Source organism: Prionailurus bengalensis, chromosome C1 (genome assembly GCF_016509475.1).
Source record: "Prionailurus bengalensis isolate Pbe53 chromosome C1, Fcat_Pben_1.1_paternal_pri, whole genome shotgun sequence".
In the NCBI taxonomy this organism is placed as follows: domain Eukaryota; kingdom Metazoa; phylum Chordata; class Mammalia; order Carnivora; family Felidae; genus Prionailurus; species Prionailurus bengalensis.
Window position 1 is genome coordinate 201,860,648 of NC_057345.1, and position 24,652 is coordinate 201,885,299.

At 45.4% G+C, this 24,652-nt stretch overlaps 1 protein-coding gene across 1 annotated transcript in view; it reads right to left on the minus strand.

Annotated features, from left to right (window-relative positions):
* MARCHF4 (membrane associated ring-CH-type finger 4) overlaps nt 1-23,875 on the minus strand; it is a 108,429-nt gene extending 84,554 nt beyond the window's left edge. The window contains exon 1 of the mRNA XM_043577763.1: nt 23,351-23,875. Coding sequence (XP_043433698.1) covers nt 23,351-23,866 — 516 coding nt within the window. The 5' untranslated portion in view covers nt 23,867-23,875. The remainder of the gene's footprint in view (nt 1-23,350) is intronic.
* Nucleotides 23,876-24,652: the final 777 nt, after the last annotated feature.

Genomic DNA, 24,652 nt, shown 5'->3' on the forward strand with positions numbered 1-24,652 from the left:
GGCTCTTGTGTTCCCCTTCTGCAAGACTGTACTGGAACGCCAATGACAGGGGACAGGTGGAACTTAGGGGAGGGACCAGTTGAACACAAGGAACTGCCAGGAAAAGAGCATGAAGACAGGAACCTGCAGGTCTGTGACAGGAATGGTGGCCAGTCCCACTGTCCAAAAAAACAGGGACTAGTAGAAAACAAAGGTTTAAATGGAAGGCTCTGACCAAGTTGAAGAACTCTCTTAGGGGACTAGGACCAGAATTGAGGTATTTTATTCAGTAGGTGAAAGGGAGCCATAGAAGGTTTGATAGCGGGCTGCCTGGTGAATTAGGAGACTGGCAGCTAACAGCTGAGTTCCTAACTTGTGCCAGACTCTTTATAGTCCTTCATCCAGCTTTATATATATTCTTTATATAGCTTTCAATGAATCCTGAGAACAGTCCTGTGGGAAAAGTATTTGCAGGTAATGATATTGAAACTCAGAAATATCAAACAACATCTCTGAGGTCATACAGCTCACAAATGACAGTTTGGGATTGTAACTGCACTGGGGAGGGGGTGCTTCACAAAACTGGAGGTGGGGAGAGTAGCTAGAAGTCTATCGAAATATCCTAGGTATGAATAGAAAGATCTCAGACTGCAGCGGAAGCAAGGGGAAATGCAGGGGAGGGGGTGGATGCTGAAGTCTTTGGAGTGGGCCCTGGTGACTGATTCGGTGCCACGGAGGTGTGCAGGGAGGGAGAAGAAGAGGGAGAAGTCGTAGGATGCAGGATGCGGGCATGGGAACCCTGGAGAGAACGTCAGCAGCGTACAGGGAATTTGGCAGGAGGGCTCAGTTCTCAGAAGAGAGTCTTCCTGTGATTTCAGAAATGTTGCAGAGGTGTGGGAATGTCGTTTTCATTTCCCAGTTTGGCAGTACAGAAAGACAAAGTAGAACAGAAGCTTCTCAACTTTTTTTTTTTAACTAATCAACAGCGAAAATATACATTTAACAATACTTACCCTTCCTACGTGTAATGTACTTGAATTTCATCCTATCCTATTCCGGTCTATCTCATGGGAGGGCAGAGGGTAGGGAAAGAGAATGCGGACTACAACACAGTCGTACAGTTGACTTCATGACTCATGCGCCGGGACGGCCCGCAGTTGGGATCAGTCTTCACCAGAAGCCGGGTGGGAGGGACGAGGAGCAGTCAGTCCTCATGTGCATGGCACACAAACATTAACAAAGACAGACCCCGGAGAGGGAAGCCTAGAGGCACGGAGGGAAGACTTGAGGGGGTCTAATGGGCAGAGGAACCACCGAGGGACCACTTCTAAGAAGCCATTGGGTTTTAGAATTAGGTCATCAGGGACCTTCCAGGGAACATTTTCAGACAGTGGTGGAGGTAGAAACCAGACTGCACAACAGAAGTGCACATGAGGGGATGAAAAAGTGTTACACCTTCAAGGGACATTAAAGACCTAAGCACACCTGCTTGCCAGTGAGTGGGGCCAGCATGGATGACATGATTGGAATGTCCGAGAGCATGTGTGCTGGTGAAGGCGGCAATGGATGCTTCGAAGTCCCAGTGGAGATAGAAGATGCTGGGGCGAGCCAGCACAAAGGGCGCTGGTACGTCATTTGGGGAAGGAGGCAGATAGCAGCGAGAGGGAGACACTAGGTAATGGCACATTTGCAGAAGTGAAGAGGCAAGTAGAAGTGGGGAGATGATGGAATGTGAATGGCTGACCTCAAACTTCTCAGTGAAGTAGGAAGCGAGTTCGTCTGTCGAGAAGGAGATGGGCAATTTGATGAGCATGAGCAGTGTTTGGAACAGCTGCTAGGAAGCATTAACAAGCAAGGAAACAAGAGAAATTCTGAAGAGTTGGAAGAGCATCGTAGAGGAATTGTCTGTGGAACTTGTTGGTATCGGTTTCAGAAGACCTCTGCCCTCTCCTATCGGCTGCTTTCAGAGCAGGGCACCTTCTCCCCAGGGTTGTGCACTGGGCTCCATCACCCTGGGAGTTCAAAGAGTGTTGTTGATTCCCAGCTAAACGGCCAAAGAATACAAACCATCATGCCCTGGTTTTTTTTTTTTTTTTTCAAAGAATCTTGCCTCTAGGCTTTCCAAAATAAGCTCCCTCTTTTAGATTCCTGACTCTACTTCCAATAAATCACTTGACAGCACAGCCTATAGCCCATCTGGACCAATCAATCAGCCCTTATCATCCGCAGTATTTTTCTCTTTCCCCTCTTCGGGATTTGCAACCCTGTCTGCACATTGGAATCACCCGGGAAGAGTTAAAAATACTGATGCCTGTTCCCACCCTACAGACTGACTTAATTAGTCTGGGTTTGTGACTGGGCAGCTATCGAGTCCCCCCAGATAATTCTAATATGCCAGCTAAGAGTGAGAACCACAGAGCCCCTTGCACTCAAAGTGTGCTCTGCGGACCAGAAGTCTCAGCATTGACCTGGGAATCTACAGAAATGCAGGAACTGGGGCTCTACCCCAGGCACGCAGAATCAGATGCTGCAATTCAATTGGGACTCCCTACAGTTCATATGTATTTTAAAGTCTGAGAAGCTCTGTGCTAGAGATCTAACTTATGGTCTCCCCCCTGCACTGTGTAAGATCTAATAGGAGGGTCTCAGAGATCACACCTCCTTGACTCTAAGCAGCCTGGCAGACAGCTGATGGCTGCTTTCTCCTGGAGTGTGAAAACAGGTATCTATCAGCCAAGCAACAAGTGCTTCTGGACTTACAGCAAGCAGACACTGAGTATCCGAGGTGTTGTCCCTGGAAGGAGCAGTCTACAGCGCAGTTAGCTGGAGCGTTGTTGTAGGGTGACCAATGGTCCAGGGCCATCTGGGACTATTCCAGGTTTAGCACTGAAATTCTGCATTGTGGGAAATTCATTAGTTCTCCAGGAAGCTGGAATGGTTGATGGTTGGCCACCCTGATAATGTCATGTAACATTTGGAACTGATTTTTCCCCACTCTACACACACATACACACACAAACACACACACACACACACACACACACACACATACACAAACACACACACAGAGTTGGGGAATGTGATCAAAAAAAGGTAAGCATCGGTTGACCTGTGAGCTGGACCCGGGGAACTCAGAGGCCCTCCTTCACCTTCCCTGTCCTTGGAATGTCGTTTCACTTGCTTTCCTCACTCTCAGAGGCTGCTCTGAGGACAGAGCCTTGAGATGGTGATGTGATGTTGAAAACACTTGCAAGGTATACACGGCTGAGCCCAGTTAGGGCCTCTTCACAAGCTTTTAAGATTTGGACTTGCTGCTGCCCAAGACAAGCCTCCTATGTAAGTTCCCTTTGCTATTGTTAAAATTTCCATCTACGAACATGGAGGGACCTGCCTCTTTCTTTAGTCTCTCCTTGACATCTGTGTACAAGGCCAGTTTCAGATGATACCAGGAAAGCTCAGGAGACTATTGTGAGTCTACACACACACACACACACGCATGCATGCACATCCTCACACATATGTGTCAAAGGTAAGATCTGTTTCTTTGGTACCAACCACCCCCTCATGAACACACATAACTTGGAGGTATTGTTTAGATGCATAAAGCTAATGCTTAGAAATGAGCTATTGCTCATTCCTTCAGCAATAATTCATTGAGTGTGTTCAGTGTATCGACCTTTGTGCAAAATGCTGGAAAGCAATAAGACCCAAGTAGATACAACACCTGCCCTCACGGGGCTTACAGTCTAAGAAGGAATACAAGAGCAACGACAGTGCAGTGGGGTGGGTGCTGTGATTGGCAGAGTGAGTGCAGGGATCCGCGAAGCTTATAGGAGGAGTGTCCAACCCATACAGGGATTAGGGACTTCCGAAGGATGCGAGATGCCAATCAGGTGAGAGGAGAAATGCATATGTGAGGGGGCAGAGAGCTTCCTTATCAGAGAGAATGGGGTTTGCATGGGAGCTCCTCTGAACTGGAAAGAAGGATAAGGAAGGTGGGAGGGGAGGGGAGGCAACCAAAGAATCTGGACAGGTAGGCAAAGGCTGGCTGCCCTTGTAAAGCAGGACAAGGAGCTGGGATATGGTCCAGAGAGAAAGGGATCCATAGACTCATTTTAAGCTAATTTTAAGAACCCTATATGGGTGAAGGGTCACTGCAATTCTGTAGAGAGCAGACATAGAGTAAAACAGGAGTGAAAGCAGAGGCTTAGGAACCTGAGAGAGAAATGGTTGCAGCTCTGACTGAGAAGTGGCTGTCTAGGTCCAGAGAAGCGGATGGATTGGAGAGGTCTTTTGGAAGTAAAAGCAATGGAAGAATATGTTCATTGAAAAACACCCATGATGGAGAAAAGGTAAAGTAAAAAAGGAGAACTGAAGATTATGCTCAGGTTGCTTTTTGTTCCCTTTAAGTTTTTATTTACAATGACTTTTAGACTTAGAGAAAAGTTGCAAAAATAGTAGTTTCTGTATATCCCTCTTTGAGTCTCTCCCAATGCTGACATCGTACATATTCACCCTACAACTATGAGAACCAGAAATTACGGTAAATACCATCACAAATGAAAGAGCCCACTCAAACTTCACTACTTTTCCCAAGAGCATGTCTGGTTTGGGTTCCAGGCTCCCACACAGCATTTCGTGTTTATCTCTGGTCTCCTGCCATCTGGGACAGGTCCTCAGCCTTTTCTGTGTTTCAGGATCTTAAAATCCCTGAAGACTAGTTGTTTTGCTAATTGTCGCTCAATTCCACCTGTGTAGTGTCCTGGGGTTTCTGCCTCTGACAGTGAGAAGACAAGCTCCTTATGGGCAGGGGCATGTCTGATTGCTCGCTGACTAACTCCCAGTCTCAGAAGCAGCACTGAGTGTGTTGAAGGAACGATAGGGAGGGTGATGTGCCAGCCACTGAGATGGTTAAAAACATTCTTCATAGATCTCCCCTCCCCCATGGTATTTGTCTGCTCAGCGGCCATAACGAAATATCACAGATTGGTGACTTAAACAACAGGCATTTATTTCTTACAGTTCTGGAAGATAGAAGTCCAAGATTGGGGTTCCTGCACAGCTGGATTCTGGAGACAGAGAGCCCTGGCTGGCAGACAGCCACCTTCTTGCCGTGTCCTCACTGTGGTAGAGACAGAGCCAGAAATTCTCTGGTATCTCTTCTTATAAGGGCACTAATCCCTTCATGATGGCCCCACCCTCATGACCTCACCTAATCCTTTTACCCCCCTAAAGCCCCATCTCCACATATCATCACATAGAGCCTTGGGGGTTCAACATGTGAATTTGAGAGAGCAATAATTCAGTCCACAGCACCCATATTAGCAGAAAGGGGAAAATGTTGATTAGGAAAAAAAAATGCTTTTCTTGAGTGGATCCACGAAAGTATTCAAATACCTACTTGGCTTAGATTCTGTACATTAAATTGCCTTTTTGAGCCCCTATGACTGCTAGGCACAGCGAGTGATACAAAGGTGAATTATGCATGTGGAACAAGCTCTCTTGAGCTCACCTTCCACTGGGAAAGGAAATGGAGGCAGCTGGTGCTAACAGGGCAGGCAGCCTGTGGTAAGTGCTATGGGAGCACAGCCAGGGTGAGATAAAATACAGGAGGGAGATCTCCTGGAGAAGGTGACAAGTGAGGTAGGGCTTGGAGGTGGTTAGAGTTTGGGCTGGTGAAGGAAAAAGGGAAAGATGTCCCTAATGAAACAAAGCCTTTGAATGGGAATCAAAAGGCAGAGAGCCAAGGGATGTGTTCAGGGAATGGAAAATGGAAGGCAGTAAGGATGGGCTAGAGAGGCTGATGGGATGTAGGGGTGCTGAGGCTGGAGGCTGGAGGCTGGAGGCTGGAAGGAAAGATTAGGTCCAAATCCCAATAGTTGTCACCAAACTGAAGGCATTTAGCTTTTTTCTATGTCAGTAAGAAGCAGGAGAGTGAACTGCTCAGAACTCATTCTGTGGAGTCAGGGTCTGGTCTGGATGTTTCCTCACCACCTTACTGCAAGGAGTTGCTTTAGTGGAGCTAACACCCTGGACATGCTCAAGGGCCTCTGGTCCTTGCCCTCCTGTCTCCTGATGTTCCTCGTGTGAACCACGACCACCACACCATGCCACACCACCTCAGTTTTCAGGTGCCAGGTTGCCCCTTCCCCTGCAGGTCTCTGGTGAACTCTTGCCCATTCCCCTAGCACCAGCTGGAGGTTCTTGTGTGTGAGGCCACCCACCTGATTCGCTCAGGCAGAATTGACCCTTCCCTCTTTTCTTCCTACATTGTAACTAGAATATCTCTCCATCATTGTTATTGCGACAATTCCCTCACATACTTATCCCTCTGAAAGGCCACTAACAGAAGGAGCCATGTTTCTTTCTCTACATTCCTAAGGTTGGCAGGATGTGCCTGGCACATCATAGCTGCTTAAAAAATAACTGCTGGATTTAATTATTTTTAATTAAATGGTGGAATGAGCACTGGACTAGGAGCCAGGAGCCCAGAATCTAAACTCCAGCCCTACAAACCAACATAGATACAAGACCTTTCTGAGTCTGCCTCCACATCCATAAGGGGAGCAAAGGATGGTAATCTCTATTTCATCGTTTTGTTGTTCCTGGAACAACATAGTATGTTCCTGGAATATAACAACTGAAGTTCCGTCATCACACTTAACACACCTTTAATTACTTGCTCAGAGTTTGGAGAGTTTACAGAGCAACAATAGGCATAAAACAGAGATTGCTGCTACCCCTGGTAGTTCTGCTTCATGCCAGATATTGCCAAATGCAAAAAAAAAACAAAAAACAAAAAACAAAAAACGTGCATATTTGAAGCAGAAATGCAGTGGGGAAGAGACTAGAAAGTTGATCAAGACATTTGCATTATCCAGGAGAGGACGAAGGCCTGTCAGCAGAGGGAAGGCAAGAGCTATAAACAGAACTGTGCCAAAAGAAGCTAGAGCATTTGCCCAGGATGGCCAGGGCCTACCAGGACCACTAGCATGACCAGGGGCCTATAATTCCACCAGACTTCACCTCTAGACTGCAGGTTCTATGAGAGTTGAGGCCTTGTCTGTTTTGTTCGTGGCTACACTACCTACGCCTGGCTCAGTGTGTGTACAGAACAGTAGCAAAGAAACATCTTTGTAACCTCTTTGGACGTTGATTCCTTTGATCTCAAAATTGACAGGACCTCCCTTTCTCCCAACATACTCTTCTACAAGCAACAAAACCTATTCACATTTTGTAGCATGTACATAGGTAGCAATAATGCTGATGACAACTGGGGAATGACAATTTAAAAAGGAAAAAAGAGGGGCACCTGGGTGACTCAGTAAGTTAAGTGTCCAACTCTTGGTTTCAGCTCAGGTCATGATCTCTTGGTTCATGCGATCATGTCCGGAGTCAGGCCCCACACTGGGTGTGGAGCCAGGTTAAGATTCTCTCTCGTTCTGCCTCTCCCCCAGTCATGTGAACACGTGCACTCTCTCTCTCTCTCAAAAAAATAATTACTTAAAAAGGAAAAAAAGATAGGCAAACATAGTATCCTGGTTCTGTGTCTCCCTGATCTCCACAGATATGAGCAAGCACAGAGAAATGGGAGAGCCAGAGATACTGAAGGTCTGGAAAACTAAGGGGCCAGGCTATATCAATGACATTTTTTTGACTCTCTGGCCAAAAATGGCCTGTAGGTTAGAAGGCTAAGAGGTAAATGTGCCTGGACCTTGAAAGAGACACTGTCTACCAACCACAGTGAAACACAGACCTCCACATGTTTGTAGTTCTTGGGCTCTACACCCCTTTTGTCAACCTGCTGCACTCTCCAGCAACCTGAAGTGGTGGTTGCCATGGTGGCCACCCACAATGGGGGGACCCCTGTGTCCTCCTCCTCAAGTGGGCTAAGTGAGGCAGCTTCCTGGTGCGAGCCAGGCTGGACTAGGCTAGGACGGGTACAGATAAGTCAAGCTAAGCAAGATTCACAGTTTCTGCAGTCAATGTCCGTGGAAGGCAGACCCAACCTCACCACCCAGAGGGCGCAAAGAAAGGAAGATGAGTGAATGTTTATGTCTTGAAGAGAACTGGGCTTTTCCATTCCTCCTGGGGGTGGCACTCCTTTCCACCCTCCAAGTTTTTGGAAAACCTCCTACTTCTTCTTGGAATGCCCTATTCTTGCCCATGCTCCCTCCCTAATCTTTTCCATACTCCAAATGTTCTGGTAAATTAACACTTTAATGCAATAGAGGAGTGTGTTAGGAAGTGAATGAATAAATACTTTTATGGCTGAAAGAGGCTCTAAGATATTTACTGGTATTTTCCAGTCTGAAAAGAGGAGACTCCAGCTTAAGGATTTGCCTTCCGTCTTGAACACAACACCTCACCTCTCTGGATCCTAGTTTCTCAATTCTAAAAATTAGGAAAATATTGTCTGCTTGTCCCTCCTTACCACAGGAATATGAGCTAGTGCCTCTGCATGTGTTATAGGATAAGGAAGTTCCTGGACCCCAAGAGTCCTTCCAGACTCTCCTGAAGCTTCCCAGATAAAAACTGAGTTCAATTAACCATGCAAATTTCTGTGGCATTACTATTCCCAGGCAGGTGGCTCCCAAGCACCGCCAGACCACAAGGCTCCTATTATGGAAAGGTCATTAGAACCAAGCCCAGAGAAGCCAGCATTGAGAGTAATTGCTAGAGAGGAGTAAGCTCACCCCTCCCCTCTCTGCACCCTGCCCACACTTTAATCTGCCCAGCTCTCTGAGGAAAGCTATACTGGGTCTTAAAACATAGCAGGGCAATTTTAAAAGCAATGAGAGGGAGAAAGGATGAGGCCAAGTGGAAAGGAATCTGTTTCTAATGAGGAGAATGAGGTAGGTCTTGTATTGCTATACTTTGTCATACACTTCCACTGGAAGAATTCTTCCTTCTCATCCCTATTTGGCCACTTGAAGATTAGCATGTCTGGCAGTGCTTGTCCAGTTTTCTCAGGCATCACTAGTCACCTGTCCTATGCAGTCATTCAGCAAGCACAATGGATGCAACCCTGGGTCAAGGAAATCATCATGTCATCTTGTGACATCTCCTAGACTCTGAGCTCCCCATCTTATCTCCACATTCCAGCACCTGGCACCCAGCTGTGTTCAGTCACTGTCTGCTGAGTCAATGGTCACACTGATCCTTTTGCTGCCACCAGACCAGGTGGACCAGAAAGGAAATGGACATCAGGACATTTTCATCTTCAAATCATGACCTTTGGGGATGGAAGACCCCTTAAGATGTCATCAAATTTATTCCCCCTCAATGAGCAAGACTAATGAAGTGCCCAGTAGGAGACACTCAAGTTCTATCTTTGACTTGGGTCCCCAGCATTATTGTGCCCAAAGCTATCTTGTCCATCCTCAGGTAACTTCATCTCCTCTTTTGTAAAACCTTTTAAAAATTGTCTTTCTAAGGGCACCTGGGTGGTTCAGTTAGTTGAGCATCTGACTCTTGATTTTGGCTCAGGTCATGATCTCAAGGGCATGGGATTAAGCCCTGTGTCAGGCTCTGTGCTAATAGCACAGAGCCTGCTTGGAATTCTCTCTCTCTCTCCCTCTCTCTCTGCCACTCTCTTTAAAATAAATAAAAATAAAAATAATTGTCTTTTGGGGGTGCCCGGGTAGCTCAACTGGTTAAGCATCTGGCTTTACCTCAGGTCATGATCTCGTGGTTCATGGGTTCAAACCCTGCGTAGAGCTCTGTGCTGACACCTCAGAGCCTGCAGCCTATTTCGAATTCTGTGTCTTCCTCTCTCTCTGCCTCTCCCTTGCTTGTGCTCTCTCTCTCTCTCTCAAAAATAATCATTAAAATTTTTTACGTAAAAAATTAAAAAATTGTCTTTTTATAGCAAATAATATGTCAATTTTTTATTATAGAAAGTTTCAATCACACATAAAAGTAGAGAAAATATATAAAATATACATAATTATAATACATATAAATATAAACAAAATATAATGTAATGAAAAAGCTTTAAGTAGAGAAAATAGTAGAATGAACCCATCACCCAATTTCAGCACTTCTAAACATATGATCAGTCTTGTATCATCTATAGTCACTGGATTTTTTGGAAACAAATTCCAGTTATCATGTCAGATAAACACTTTTTTACTTCCTTTACATTCATAGGAAAGACGAAAATTAATTTAAATCATGAAGAACCTCTATGTGGGTTTTTTTTGGGGGGGGGGTGGAGAGGAAGAACCTTTGAAATTGTATTATATACTTGTCCAAAGTCCCAAACTAATTTTTTTTCCTAGGAAGCACTTAATGGGTATTCAAAGCAAGAGACAAGGCAGTGTGTATTATGTAAAACATCACCATTGACTTTGCAAAGACTAGACACTCTGGGCTCTCTCTGGAGCAAAGGTATGCAAAAGGCTGGAAGAGCCAAAGGATCAACACCTTCAAATGTCTTTTTCTTCTGAATTAGTTGTATTCCACGTGCACACACACCCGCACTCCCTCCCCTCCTCGTTGTTCTTGCTCACTCCCACAAACATGCACCCAACAGGAGTGGACACCTTTGCACTCCCACGCACACCTGCTCTCATTCACCTGCAGCTGCCTGGTTTGGGCAGCTGTTTTCGAAACACATTGAATAACTCAGCGCCCCAGTACTAGAAAGCTTTCCTTTATAAAGTAGCACATTGCTACATGGAGGCTTAATTCTTCAGCTCCTGGAGGGATCGCCACAGGATGTATCAAAATATACAACCCACACTCACTCGATGTGCCAAAGAGCTCCTTTTGGGGTGTTAGGTTAAAAACTGCTAAAGAACACTGCATAATGGCCAACGCTGTTTTTGCTGATGGTTATTAACTCTGTTTATATGCTTAAGATCCCATATTGGGAAAACTTCATTGCCCACTCAACACTTTCACAGCTCAGGCATCACCTTGTCAATCTCAAAGCACTTAGCACACAGTACTTATAACGAGGGAAATGTGCAAGGCATGTTTATCACCCTCCCTGGATAGAGGTGGAAGGAGAGACCAGACAGAGAGCACGTGTTTATGGGGAGCCCCTTCATGCATTGCAGTAAGTGTTGTCTACTCAAATCCTTGCAGCAGTGCTATGAAGTACTTCTTTTATTTGCTCCATGGTACAGACAGAAGACACTGAAGTTCAAAGGATCTTAATGATTTGCCTGAAATCCACAGCTAGGAAGTTCTAGAGCCCAAATTCTAAACGAGGTTTTTGTAACCCATGGTCCTTTTTCGGTACTAGTAATTCCCAATTTTTCCACGTATGAGTAACCATCTCCATTTAAATTATTTTTATTTTTTAACTTTTTATTTTGCAATAATTTCAGATTAATCTAAGAACTTGTCAAAACAGCACAAAGAGTTCCCATTGACCCTTCAACCAGCTTCCCCAAAGGTTAACATGTATCATAGTACAATGACCAAAACGAGGAACTTAATGTTGATACAATACTGCTTACTGGTTTACACACTTTATTCAAGTGTCACCACCTGTCCCACTAATGTCCTTTAACTGGTACAGAATCTAATTCGAATCACACATTGTATTTAAATATCATCATCTTCTTAGACTCCTCTAATTTGGGACATTTCCCTCATTGTTCTTCATTCCTCATAACCTTGACACTTTTGGAAATTACTGGCTGGTTGTTTTGTAGAATATCCCTCAATTTAGACCCATTTTAATGCTTAAAGTTTCACAAGCCCTCAAGTGACCAGAATTGTAGTTTGAGTATCTACTGATGGAGAATATACTTATTGACAAGATGCTACATTAACGTGAAGGATGCTTTTGATTTTGTTCATCACAATGGCTTCCACACATTTGGGGGGAAAGTATGTATATCTGTGAGATAATTTTTACTTAGTCTACCAGCAGTGCTTTGGTATATTTAGCTTCATCTACCCCTATGATGTCTTGGAAGCATCTCCTGAGATCAGCAGCCACAAGCAGACACACACACACACACACACACACACACACACGCCAAGGCAGAAATTCTCAAAGAAAGTTTGAAGAAGACAATAGAGAGTCAGTGAGATCAGATAACAACATCAAGAGCTAATGTTTATTGGGCATTTTAAAATTTATCGTATGTTTTCATTCCACACTGTGCCAAGAGTTTCACATGTGTTATATCATTTGAGCCTCACAGCAATCTCTAAACAGATACTGTTATTATCATTCCCATTCTATAGCAGAGGAAATGAAGATTCTGGGCCTGTAAATGATTTGCTCAAGGTCACACAGTGACCGCACAGCAACAGTGAGATTTGAAAGATGTTCTGCTTGGCTATGTAGACGCCATGTTCTTATCCACCCTGCCAATTTTCTGCAAAAGCATCTCTGATTCCTTGCTTCCATTGTTCCTATGCCTGGAACAGTCTTCATTCTCCTATTTTCCAAATTCTTTCCCTGATTGGGTCTTTAAGTTCCAGTTCTAAGTTCATTCTTCTAGGCAGACAGCTATTGGTGGGGGGGAAAATGGTATGCCAGCCCCAGGTACAGCTCCCCCACTTGATATGGCATGAAGAGAACAGCAGAACTAGTAGGGGCTTGGATATTTCTGGGCACAATTTCCTCCTTGTAGAACTGAGAAGATGATAACAAAACTACTAGCATTTCCTGAGTGCTTACTGTGGGTCAAGCCGTGTTCTGCATGCTTTCATTTACCTTTCATATTCTTTCCCGTGTTTATGGGGAGCCCCTTCATTCACTGCGGTAAGTGTTGTCTACTCAAATTCTTGCAGCAGTGCTATGAAGTATTTCTTTTATTTGCTCCATGGTACAGACAGAAGACTTTCTTTCATTTACCTTTCTTTCATTTACCTTTCATTCTTTCATTTACCTTTCTCACAACCCTAAGAGGGAGGTACTAATACTGTTGAGGGGGACTTCTAGAGCTCACTACATCTGAGTTTCCTCTCTTCACAGGCACCCAGGAGGATGACAGTCCCCATCCCTACTGCTATTAGGTAGAGTCATGTGTCTAGACCCAGCCAATGAGCTATAGGCAAAAGTGATGTGTTATTCGTGAACTGACGCATGTCGTTGTGGGGACTCAGTGAGCTATGGGGTGGCAAGCTGTGCACTTCCTATTGCCTTCCTTTGAGACCCTCGGACTTCCCTAAGGAGTCCCTGATTTGACTTGACTCAGGAATACTCTCTGAACATGATTCAGAAGTAGGAATTAATGGTTGTATTAGCCAGGGAATTTAACATTAGCTGGGCAGCAGACAAAGCTCTGAGTCTCAGCATCTTAACACAATCAAAGTTTCCATCTCCCTCGTGTTACAATCCTGTGTGGGTTAGTGTTTCCGTCTTGTGTCTATCCCGTCTGAAACATATAGCTCTCAGATGAAGGAAGCAGGGAAAGAGAGAGAGGCAAGATATATCCCTTCCTGCCTCTGCCCTGAGTGACACATGTCATTTCCTTCTTGGTCACGTGGCCCTGTGCCCTCCCTGCCCCTCCAGTGCCCAGCTCCCTGCTCCTTGTATGTCTGAGAACCTCAGGTCTGCTGGAGGTTATCTCTCCTTCCCATTTTATTGCCCCTCCAAACTGCTGCCTAACACACAGTATTCCTGAATCACCTACTTTAGAATTGTCAAAAACAGCTGTTGAAAATGCAGATTCCAGGATGCCATGGAATGTGCATGACCCAACTCTGCATTTTCCCCCTTCTTGAAGCACTTCTTGGTATCCACAAATGTTTCAGAACTATTATAAAGTGTACATCACAGAACCGTATCACATAAACTTCAGTTGCATACACTTTTTAACATATGCATGTACCATCTATCCTATTATTTACTTCATACTTAACATTTTTCTCTGTCTTACATTTTTACTTCAATAAATTTATTTCCAAAAAAGACTTTTGTCACTACCATAAATAAAAAACTGATGTCATTTACCAAAGAAGGAATAGACAAACTGTGTCTCTACGATAGAATATTATTCAGTGCTAAAAAAAAAATGCACTATCGGGGTACAAAAAGACATGGAGGAACTGTAAATGCATATTACTAAGTGAAAGGAGCCAGTCATAAAAGGCTACACATTGTATAATTCCAACTATATGACATTCTGGAAGAGGCCAGGCTATATTGTCAGGAATCCGAGGGTGGGAGCAAAAAGATGAATGGGTGAAGCACAGGGGATTTTTAAGTCAGTAAAACTATAATGATAGGGTAGATACATGCCACTATCCATTTGTCAAAACCCTTCAAACCTACGACACCAAGAATGAAGCCCGATGTAAACTATGAACCTTGAGTGATAATGATGTGTCAGTGTTAGTTCATCCATTATAACGAATCACCACTCTAATACAAGATGAGGTTGGGTTGGGGGGTTCACAAGGAGGGAGTACATGAGAACTCTGTACTTGCAGCCCAGTTTTGCTTCAAACCTAGAACTGCTTTTCAAAATAGTCGATTAATAAAAAACAGAACAGATGCCCACAACTGCAAACAAAACAAGATTAACAAATTCTAGCTAGATATTACTGTATGTCCAAGGACTCTAAGGCTGATGACTTCTCTTTGTTTGCAAAGAAGACTGACAAGTGTTAAAAAGGTGTTAAAGACATATTATCACTCCAGTGAGATTTTCTCCTAGACATAATCATAAGGCATGAAAACAAACTGAAAAGAGAACAACGTTCTCACTTGACGACCAACATTATTTAACATTGTGTCTGTCGGGGGTACCATCTCATCCCAGGCTTTCAAAAACACTAGTCTAAGGATGACCCTGAAGGCAAACACCATTCTGTCACACGTTGGGCAAGCATTTCTTCTGCCACTTCCTCTACATGCTCCTCTGCGTGCAGAGTCTGCTCCTGGCCTCTAGGGACTCAGAGTCCAGGAAAGTGTCTTTCTGCACAGTTCCTGCCAAGAAGAGAGTACTGCTTAATAAAGATCTGTCAGGAACATAGTGGTGATGGAGATAGATAAAGACAACTATGTTGGGGATGAGAGACCTGAGCAGGAGAGCAGAGGGGTTGAACTGAGTGAGGCAATACAGAGGCAAAAAGTCAGCTAAACAGACACACTGGATCTGAACAGTGATCTGAACTGGATCCCTGATGTCAGGCACAAAAACAGCTGGGGGTTTACTGTGTGGTCAAAGTACAGCTTTACTTATAGCATCTGATTTTTTAAGGCTGTAGTAAGAGAGAGTAGTAGGAAAGGCAGCAGTAAGATCTTGGGGCCCCACTCCAGGTCTCTGAGCCACATTGACAGAATGGAGGTATAGATGGCTCCCATTTAATGAACAGCTGCTATGTTCCTAAAACTTTAATACAGCATGGCCACTATTTATGATGAGTATTCAAGTTGAGTATTGTATTCCTGCTTTATAAACGATGAAAGCAAAGTCCAGGGAGGTTAAGTAAGTTGCCCAAGATCACTCAGCTGGGTAGGGTCGAAATTGGTATTTAAATTCATGTCTTTCTGACTTCAAAGCCTGTGTTCCTCTCATCATTCAGCAATAGAATAAGAAAAGGTCTGCTCCTGGCCAAGTGGACTCAAGCCAGGACAGTGATCACTATGATTACTAGAAAAAGAATCATCACTATTTGTCATTATAGAATCTGAAAAGGAGATTGGATGGGGTGGAGGGGGTCTCAAGACAGCATCCATATCCCTTTTGCCTGGCCTTTTAACTTGCATACAGTCACATACACATATGTGCACATGTACACACACACACACACACACACACAAAGACAAATATACCTTCTACCATGCATACACTAGGGACCAAAGATAGCACTATGAATCTGGAATGAACATGTGCCAGGAAAGAGACCAAGAGATCAACAAATATTGAGCTCCTACTGCATGCAGAGTCATACAGGCCACTATGGGTGGCTATGAGAGGCTTCTTTTGCAGAAACTGACGTTGATTCACTTCCACCACATCCAAAGTGACCATTCCATAAAGAAGGAAACTAATTTGATCTGTCCACCTCAACATCTCTGAGCAGGAACCTGGGGAAATCCTCATGAGAGCAATGAGCTAGGTCCAAAACTGGGACCTGTGTATCCCCCCTCGAGGGCTTGAATCATGGAGTTAGAGCCCATATTTGTGAATCCTCTTTTTCTCTGACAGTTTGCATCTACCAGAACTCAAATTGTAACTAATTCAATTTTGCCTATTTTGTTATGAGGTAGCCAGTCCCATGTGCACCCCATTTTTACTTTTAACATATGCAGAGGGAGGTATCAAACGTGTACTATAGGCAATATGCACACTTAGACTGCATCTCACATTGATACACTCGGTAGGGGGATGGTGTGCAACTCAGGCCACACAGTATTCACTTGCCAGCTCCTTTACATCCGGGCTCACTTCCAACTTGGCTTCCTTCCCAGCAAACAAGAAGAAGCTCGCTCATTCCCACACTCTTTAGAGTAGCCCCTCCCCCTTCGAACCAGCTCCCCCTCCCCCAACTCACAGGCCACAGCTGGGCTTCTCCAACATACCAGCTGGAAAAGAGGATGGCGGTGGTTGGGGGGTGGGGAGGAGAGAGAGAAAGAGAGTTCCAGTATCTGGCCTTTCTCCTCCCAGGCTCTTTAGAAATCCTTATTTTACTCCTGCCCTACCAGCTTTATTAAGTATATTTCTGGTGGGGAGGGGCTCAGCTAGAAGCTCCACCCAATAAATTAACCAACCATCACAAGCAGAGGCAGGCTGGCAAGTGAGGAAGCATGACTCTAAAGTGAACACCAGGAAAAGGATCTACAGACAATTGAGGTGAGAATCACTCCACACCTGTCAAGACACCAGGTGCCTCCTTTCCTCCAATCCCTAATTCTTCCTGTGAAGGTGAGACAGGTGCACTTAGTGCTTTATTCCCACGCATGTGTGTGCATGTATGTGCATGTAAAAACAATAGATAGCTAAATTTGGAAAGCAGCCAGGGATGTGATGGTGGAGGTTGAGCATCCTTACATCATCTCCTAGTAAAGAATGAGAGTGCACTGGTGAGAACCCTGGGTGGGTCCTTGGAGCTTTCAGTTCAAACAGGACCAAGACTAGCCGAAGTAGGAATGGAAAAACTACCATGGAAGATCCAAGATGGAAAAATGAAAACAGCCCTCTCATGACTCTGGGAAGGGGTTAACTGGGCTTCCCCTTTTCTGGGATGGTGTTGCATCCTTAGCTCCATGTTGGCATCTGTTGCCTATCATTCACGACATGCTGCTTTCCTACTGTGATATGTGCCAGGTATAAATTCATGATTGCCAACAACTTGGGATTTCCATGAACACAGGACAGAGACTATTCTTTGTGATCTTTGTTGAAGGCACATCTGTACATGCCATGTACACTAGCATTAGATATGGGGACAAGATGACCCCTTGAATTGAAAAAGGATGCAAGTTCATCTCTCTCCGCTTAGATTAAAATGTTTCTGGGAGGGGTGCCTGGGTGGCTCAGTCGGTTAAACCTCGACTTTGGGTTAGGTCATGATCTCGAGATTCTTGAGTGAGAGCCCTGTTTGGGGCTCTGAGTTGATAGCTCAGGGCCTGGACCTGCTTCGGATTCTGTGTCTCCCTCTCTCTCTGCCCCTTCCTCACTGACGCTTTGTCTCTCTCTCTAAACAATAAATAAACATTTAAAAAAATTTTAAAAATGTTACTGGGCCCTCAAGCAATCTCATTGTAGTGAACCCCAACTTTCAAGCCCAGGAAGGATCTTGAGGGTCACTAGTTCCAGTCCCCCACTTGAGCCCCTTTCTAAGGCAGCCTATACTATCCCAAGATAGTATAGCTGTCCCAAGACAGCTTTGATAGAAAGTTCTTTCTAATATTAAGCCCAAGTTGGCTTCCCTGAAGATTTCATCACTAGCCAAGGCACTGCCGTTTGTGATTCCACAGAACAGTTCTGCCCTTTCTGCATAGCACACATTCAAGCACCTGGTGCCAGCAAATATTTTTCTCCTTGATAGTCTCTTCTCCCCAGTCCCCCTCCCTGTGGAGCTGCCCACTGGATGAGCTCTAGAAACTCATTCATTCAACAAAAGTTTACTGAGTGTGAAACAGGTGCCAGGCAGTAGTTTGGGAGCTGATGACCCAATGATGTGAAAACACACACAAGTCGCTGCTTCCAGGGGTCTTACAATCCCTTTGCAGTGCTTCTCCTAGACCCAGGCAAAAGGGTCCCTTGCTATAGAAGGCCCCACTCTGGCCCTTTTTCGGCTGCAACCTTTGCATAGGAAGTCTGTGAGGTCAAGGAGCTATACCCTTCTTCTAGAACATGCTCCAATTACCTGGAACCCTGGAATCCCTGTGTATTCAGACATGAGCCTGCTTCCAGAGCATTCAGGTTTCTCTTCCTCAGGTTCAAAAGGAGAGGGGCAAGGGAAAACTGTTTAGGGTTAGGATGGACAGAGCTTGGGTAAGCCAGCTGGAGAGTCCACGCATGTGTGACAAAAGCTGATCCTGGTGCAAGATGTAGCCAGCAGAGGAAAGAGAATCCAAGTGGCCTGTAGACCAAGGGCCAGGTACCCCCATTTGGCTAGCACAGAATTATAAGGAATCCAATAATTTTAAATTCAAAGCTGTCTTCCAGGTTGTTTTGACATTTTATTTGCCAAGATAGGAAGATAAAATTCATTTTATTTAACAGTTTGTTAGCTGGACTTATGACTTTTAAATACTTTGGCTTATGGTATGTGAGCCCCCACCTATACTATTGCTCTACAGTCAATAAATGTTAGGGATAGGCCTATTCTCTGCGGAGACTGATACTAATTAAATAATCATACACACACACACACACACACACAGTGTAAAATCGAACCAGAACACTAAGAAAAATAATATACTCTATGGGCCTCTCCTAAAATTCTCTCCTTCATCTCCATTCCCAAGGTTCTTAATGCATCTTTGGGTCTCCAGTTTCCCCTGAGCACTGCAAACCTCTTCTCTTACTACCCCAGGACCTAAAACACTGATTGAAATATTTCACAGTACTCTTGCCCCTTCTCAATGTGGAGCTCTAGGGAAGCCAACCCCAGGAAGAATAAGGGAGGCAGGCCAAGCAAGTTAATCTCTCCCAGACTCATTTCCACTTTTCCATTAGGTCCAAAGCAGGTGCCCCCCCACCACTGCCATGATGGATTTCATCCTTGTAGCAACCTCTAGGTGTTCCACAGCTGACTCCACCTAGGAGATGGTTTCACCTCTTTGTCGAGGTATCCATGTGTCTCACAGCTTTTCTGCTTCCAGCTGTCTAAATTCATCCTACATCTATTTCTTCTCACTTGGTCTTCAGCAGAAACAGAGAAGCCTTCTCTGACTAATTGGGGGAAAAGTAGCACATTCCTCCACTTGTCTCTCTGAAAAGGCACCCCACACACTAGCCACTTTTAAGCACACGTCTCTTTTTTGTATCCAATATTACTATAATTCCCCTGTGACCCACTGTCTGTGTTCTTGATCCCTATCAGCTTCTGTGATGTCTGGGTTAGATTGTGAAACTCCCGGAAGGCAGGGCCACATCTGCCCTGTGTCTCCAGACACTGCTTGCCAGAGCAGCAGGCATAGGTAGGCACTTACTTAATAGAGACTTTTGATGATGGAAATAGAGAAGCAGCACTCTGAACCTAGAGGATTGTGAGTGCACAGGAAGCAATCTACTATCACACCAGACCACAATCACAGCAGTCCTGCTAGGGACTAGACTGGGAAATGGGGCACACTTTTCCTTTTAAATGAGGCAGAAGGAGCACTGTCTTGCCTCTGACATAATAACAACAAAACACTGTGACAGCATGGCTCTGTGTGACTGATCTGATGCTCAGAATGACCATCAATTGAGGACTATCATTATTATTGCTGTTTTACAGAGGAAGAACCTGAAGCGGAGAGAGGCTGTCCTACTTGTTCATGCCTTGAACTGGGGCCATCTGGCTTCAGAGATCTCAGCTGATCCACCATGGTCCATCGAAGTGAACCAGTGCAGTTTCAGTCAGAAACAGAGAGTAAAGAGCTGCCAGCTGGGCTCTTGTCCCACACTTCCATGTATCCTTGACCCCTGTCCAACCTAAATGAATGGCTGGGAAGAGGAGGGTGGCTACTCAGTCAGCTTGTAAGCATGGAGCCAAGTTGGCTTTCAAAGCATTTGTTCACACACACCCTCCATCTGCCTCCTCCTGTCCTCTCTTCTGGTTCTCAAACATGCTAAGCTTGTTCACACTCAGGTCTTTGAACTTGCTATTTCCTCCACCTTGAGTGCTTTTCCCCCAGGCCTATGCATCAGTGCCTCCTTCTCATCATGTAGGGCCAGCTCGGATGGCACATTCTTGGGAAGGCTGTCTCTGATCACTCTTTCTAATGTTGATGCTTCTTTCTCAAACCCTCCCTTTCATTTTTGTCTAAGTCATTCTCCTATTTGACTTTCACCATAGTACTCAACACCATCTGAAATAGCTTTATTTATCTACTAGGTTACTGGTCTATTCCTGCATCTCCACTAGAATGTCACCTTTAGAAGAGAAGAGACCTCACCTATTTTGTTCATGCCTGGATACTCAGAGCCTGGAACAGCATCTGGCACACTGTAGGTTCCCAACAAACATTTTTTAGGTAAAAGAATGCATGAACAAATGAGTGTAAAGTCCATTATAGGTATGTGCAAAAGTAGAACTGGCTGACTCCTCCAGTCGCCCCTTACCCCATACATTACAAACCCTTATCAGGAAGAGACCAAATCTTCATTTAGGGCAGTCTTTTAGCCCTTGGAGTAGTGGCAAATGACCAGGGAGCTCTTTGGTTCCTTTGTTTGGGCAAAGAAAAGACCAAGACATTCAGCCACTGAGATTGCAGACTGCCCTCCCCTTACAGCCACATGTGGACAGTTGCTGGATAGCTTGCTTCCTGAACAGAAAATGAAATACTGACATCTCAGCTCTTTACTTTCTGTCTTTTTCTCTTCCTACTCTAAATAGTTTTCCCCATCTCCCCTTTGTCGCTCTTCCTCACTGATATCCTGTGAAGAAAAACAAGTAAAAGTGGGAAAATGTGTTCATATCTAACACATGCTCCTCTTATTACTATGAGAGCACAATCTCATTAAATCTCTTGGCCCTTGCACAAATAATGCAAACCCCCAAAATATCATCATCGTGTGCAGGAAGTGCTTGACCGAATCCAGTCTTAATGTGCTAACATGACCCCCCTATTCCTTGCACATAATAATAGAGCTCATTCCTTTATTGTGTTAGTGTTTTAATTCAATGCTTTATTTATGACACACCATAAAAATAATGAAGAAGAAAGGAAACTCCTAACCTCTGCCTAGACCCTGTATCACGTGAGGGTATTTCACAATAGCCCTAATGATCCTTTTCTTCTTCTTTCTTCAACAAAATACTGCTTTCCCATGATCAAAATACCTGCCATTATATTTTAATCCTTCTCAAGATGTTTTCAGGCTCATTATCTTCTGAATCCTCCTAACAGACTTATAAGGAAAAAAGGAGGACAGAGAAAGGTGCCTCTAAATCACAGAAGTTGGAAAAGGGGCCCCAAGGCATAAAGCAATTTGAGGAAGTTCACACAGCAGGTGAAATATCATCCAGAAAAGGCTCCAAGTCCTGCCGGTTTCTAGAGACAAGGTTGTTTTTGCCAGAAGCCACACTTCCAGCAGCCTCGGTGACATGTAGACCTAAGCCAACCCATATGGGAGAAGAAAGAAACAGCTTAAGGAGTTAGGAAGCTAAATAATTCTTCCTTTTGGAAAAGATGAGGCTCCTGATTGGGGCAGAATGCTGAGCAGGAGCATCCCACAGTAAGACCTGTTCTTGCTGCCAGCCAAGCCCCTCCACTCTGTGCCTCTGCTGGAGGCCCACCAATGGAAGTGGAGAGAAGGGCTGGAAGAAAGGCACGGAGCAGGCACCCTGGACCTTCTCACCTAACAGAGTCCTCAGCTCTGAGCAGGACTTCATTGGGGACTCCAGGCAAGCCTCGTCACAAGAAGAAGGAACCCAACCCTCAGCCCCTTAGAAACATTTATTCACTGAGATCCACATCACCTCCTTTCATAATGCCCAAGTAGGGATCCCAGTCATCATCTGTCCCAGAAGTGTGTTGCCCATTCAGAGCAAAGGTGAAATGAATGAAATTGTCAGCTAAGCCTATCTCTCAGAGAGCAAGCCTTCAGAAAGAGCCAGAGCCACTCAGGATCACTGGCATGGCATCCTGATGCTCTGCCTCTTGCTCAGGAAACACCCAGAAGTCTTCCCTCCACTTCTGGGAAACTACTGAAAAAGTGGCTGAGCAACCACACAACCCTGACCAAGGTGCAACTGAATGTTCCTTCTCCAGCATCACTAACTAGGTCAAATTTTCAGGTGAGTCTTTTCCATCTGGGATTCTGTGGTAAGTGTTGCCACAATTCATGACTTTGGGAGAATGTCCACCTGCTATCTCCAGCCTCTAGAAAACACTAGATTGGAAGTGGAGCTGGAAGGGCTGGCAGGAGTCTGTCTGAAAATTTGAGTGAATGGGGTAGGGAGGACCTTCAGACTTAGCAAGATTGGCTCATGATTATAGTTGGCATCCCCTATCCTGGATGGGGAGAGTTTAAGGGACATTCTAAGTTGATGTGCTTCAGGCCTGAGAAAAGGAGTAGATATGACAAGGTTCCCTTTCTTCCTTCTCCATATCCCTTCAACTCACTCTCAACCTGCTTACCTATTTGCTTTCAAACTAGGAAAACCTTGAGTCTGCCAAGAAGTGTCTTAGCAAATTGTAGAGTCTTCTTGGACCTAGAATCTCTCTCCATTTCCTCCTCAGTGGCTAAAACATACTCCTGAGGGTGTCAATGTAATATGGGAGGGGGGAGTTCAAAGTGAAAGAATAGGGTCAGGCTTGTTGTGTTTCAGTCTGTGAGAATAAGGGAAAGAGGACAAGATGTCTGCACATGTCCCTCCAAAGAGGGAAGAAGTTTAAATCTGGGACTGAAAACGGGCTGGGGGGAATGTCAGCAAACAACAAATCAGATAAAAAGATATCTCGGCTACAAGCATGAATGTACCACCACGTTCCTTCATTTCATCACTTTTGACTTCTGAATCGTCTATTCTGAGGATGGTTATGGAGTTTTGGGATGGAATTGGAGACACTAGCATTGGAAGGAAAATGCAAAAACTGGGGTACAACTCAGCCACCAAACAGGCTCTGCTGGGAACCAGACACCTTTTGGACAAACTTAACCAAAAGAAACATCACTGAAGAGCCCTTAGAGACGGCACAATCGTTCCCGAGGGCAAGCAGGTGAGTACTTATCTGCAAGACCTGAGGACACCATAAGGCAGCAGGAAAAGGGAAAAGGGGTCTCACCTGTTCCGGCCCCTGGAAGCAGATGCGGCAGAGCGGGGTCCTCATGCCACTGTCCAGGCTGCTGCCCAGTGAGTAGCAATCCTCAGCCTTCCCCTTACAGAAGTCATCTGAGGAGGCACTGCTGAGCAGCGAGGCGGGTGGCTCTGTGGCTGGGCCACCCCAGTCATCTTCCACAGAAGAAGGTGGCAAAGGTGGTGGAGGTGGCAGAGGAGTGGTCTCCCTGCCCACCCCTTCTCGAGGGCCCCTCCAGCCTGCCCACCCCCCGGCACCTAGAGCCGGAAGGGTGTTGTTGTTGGCCGCCAAGCTGGGGGGCTGGGGGTCTCCGTGCATGGGCAGGGGCGCTGGAGGGGGGCGCCGCAGTAGGAAAACCTTCAGGTCATTGAAGAGCATGCGGCAGCGGCACTTGAGGAGACCCTGGTGGCGCAACATCTGGGGAGCCGGGGCGCACAATCCACAGTAGGAGCGGGCACAGCAGCAGCACCACCACCAGAAGAGTCCACTCAGGGGCATCAGCATGTGCCCAGTGGAAGCAGAGAGCCCGGGAGGGGCAGCTGGAGTCTTTTCAGAGGAAGATAGTAGAATGGTTTGGGGTGGGGGTGGGGGGTCCACAGCAAAGCTGTGTTATGGGGGGGGGGGGATCTGCTTTCTCACTGGCTCCTCTTACACCCCCTCCAAGTAGCAAATCAATTGCCCCCAGGACTTAGAACTGTGAGTCACTGATTTTGAACTCTCCCTGGAAAGCTCGACAACAACAAAAAAGGTTTTCTTTCCTCCCTCCCACCAGCCTTAGCTTTGCTCAGGGTGTCTCCTTTTTGCCTGTGACTGGGGCACTGGGAGGGGAAGGGGGGTTTTAAAAAATGTTGAGGAAGGGCTGTTTGGGGCTTGAGATCAAGGTCTAGTTGTTAGAAAGTTTCCCAGGAGAAGATTGTTAGGTTCTTCTCAAATTCCTAGGCAATGGGAAATCTCTTTTCTTTTGTATAAAAGGGTGGGGAAGATTATAAATCAAATTTAGAGTGGACTGAGCTGGGCTTAGGGCAAACCAGCCCAGTGAAAAATTGAGTACTGCATGTGCAGAGAGAAATAGTTTTCCTCAGGTAGCAGGTAATCGGTTGTGGGGGGTGGGGGGAGTGTAAGGTGGGGAGGGAGAGGAGGTTGGGAGAAGTTTTAATTCTCCTGGGCAGAAAACTGGGGCAATTAATCCCCAGAAGCACCAGAGTTGCTTTTAAGAGAGCAGTTGGATGGGGGGGGTGAGGGGGCAGGGAGGAGGGATTGCAGGTGAAATTGGGCAAGGGGCTTGTGCTT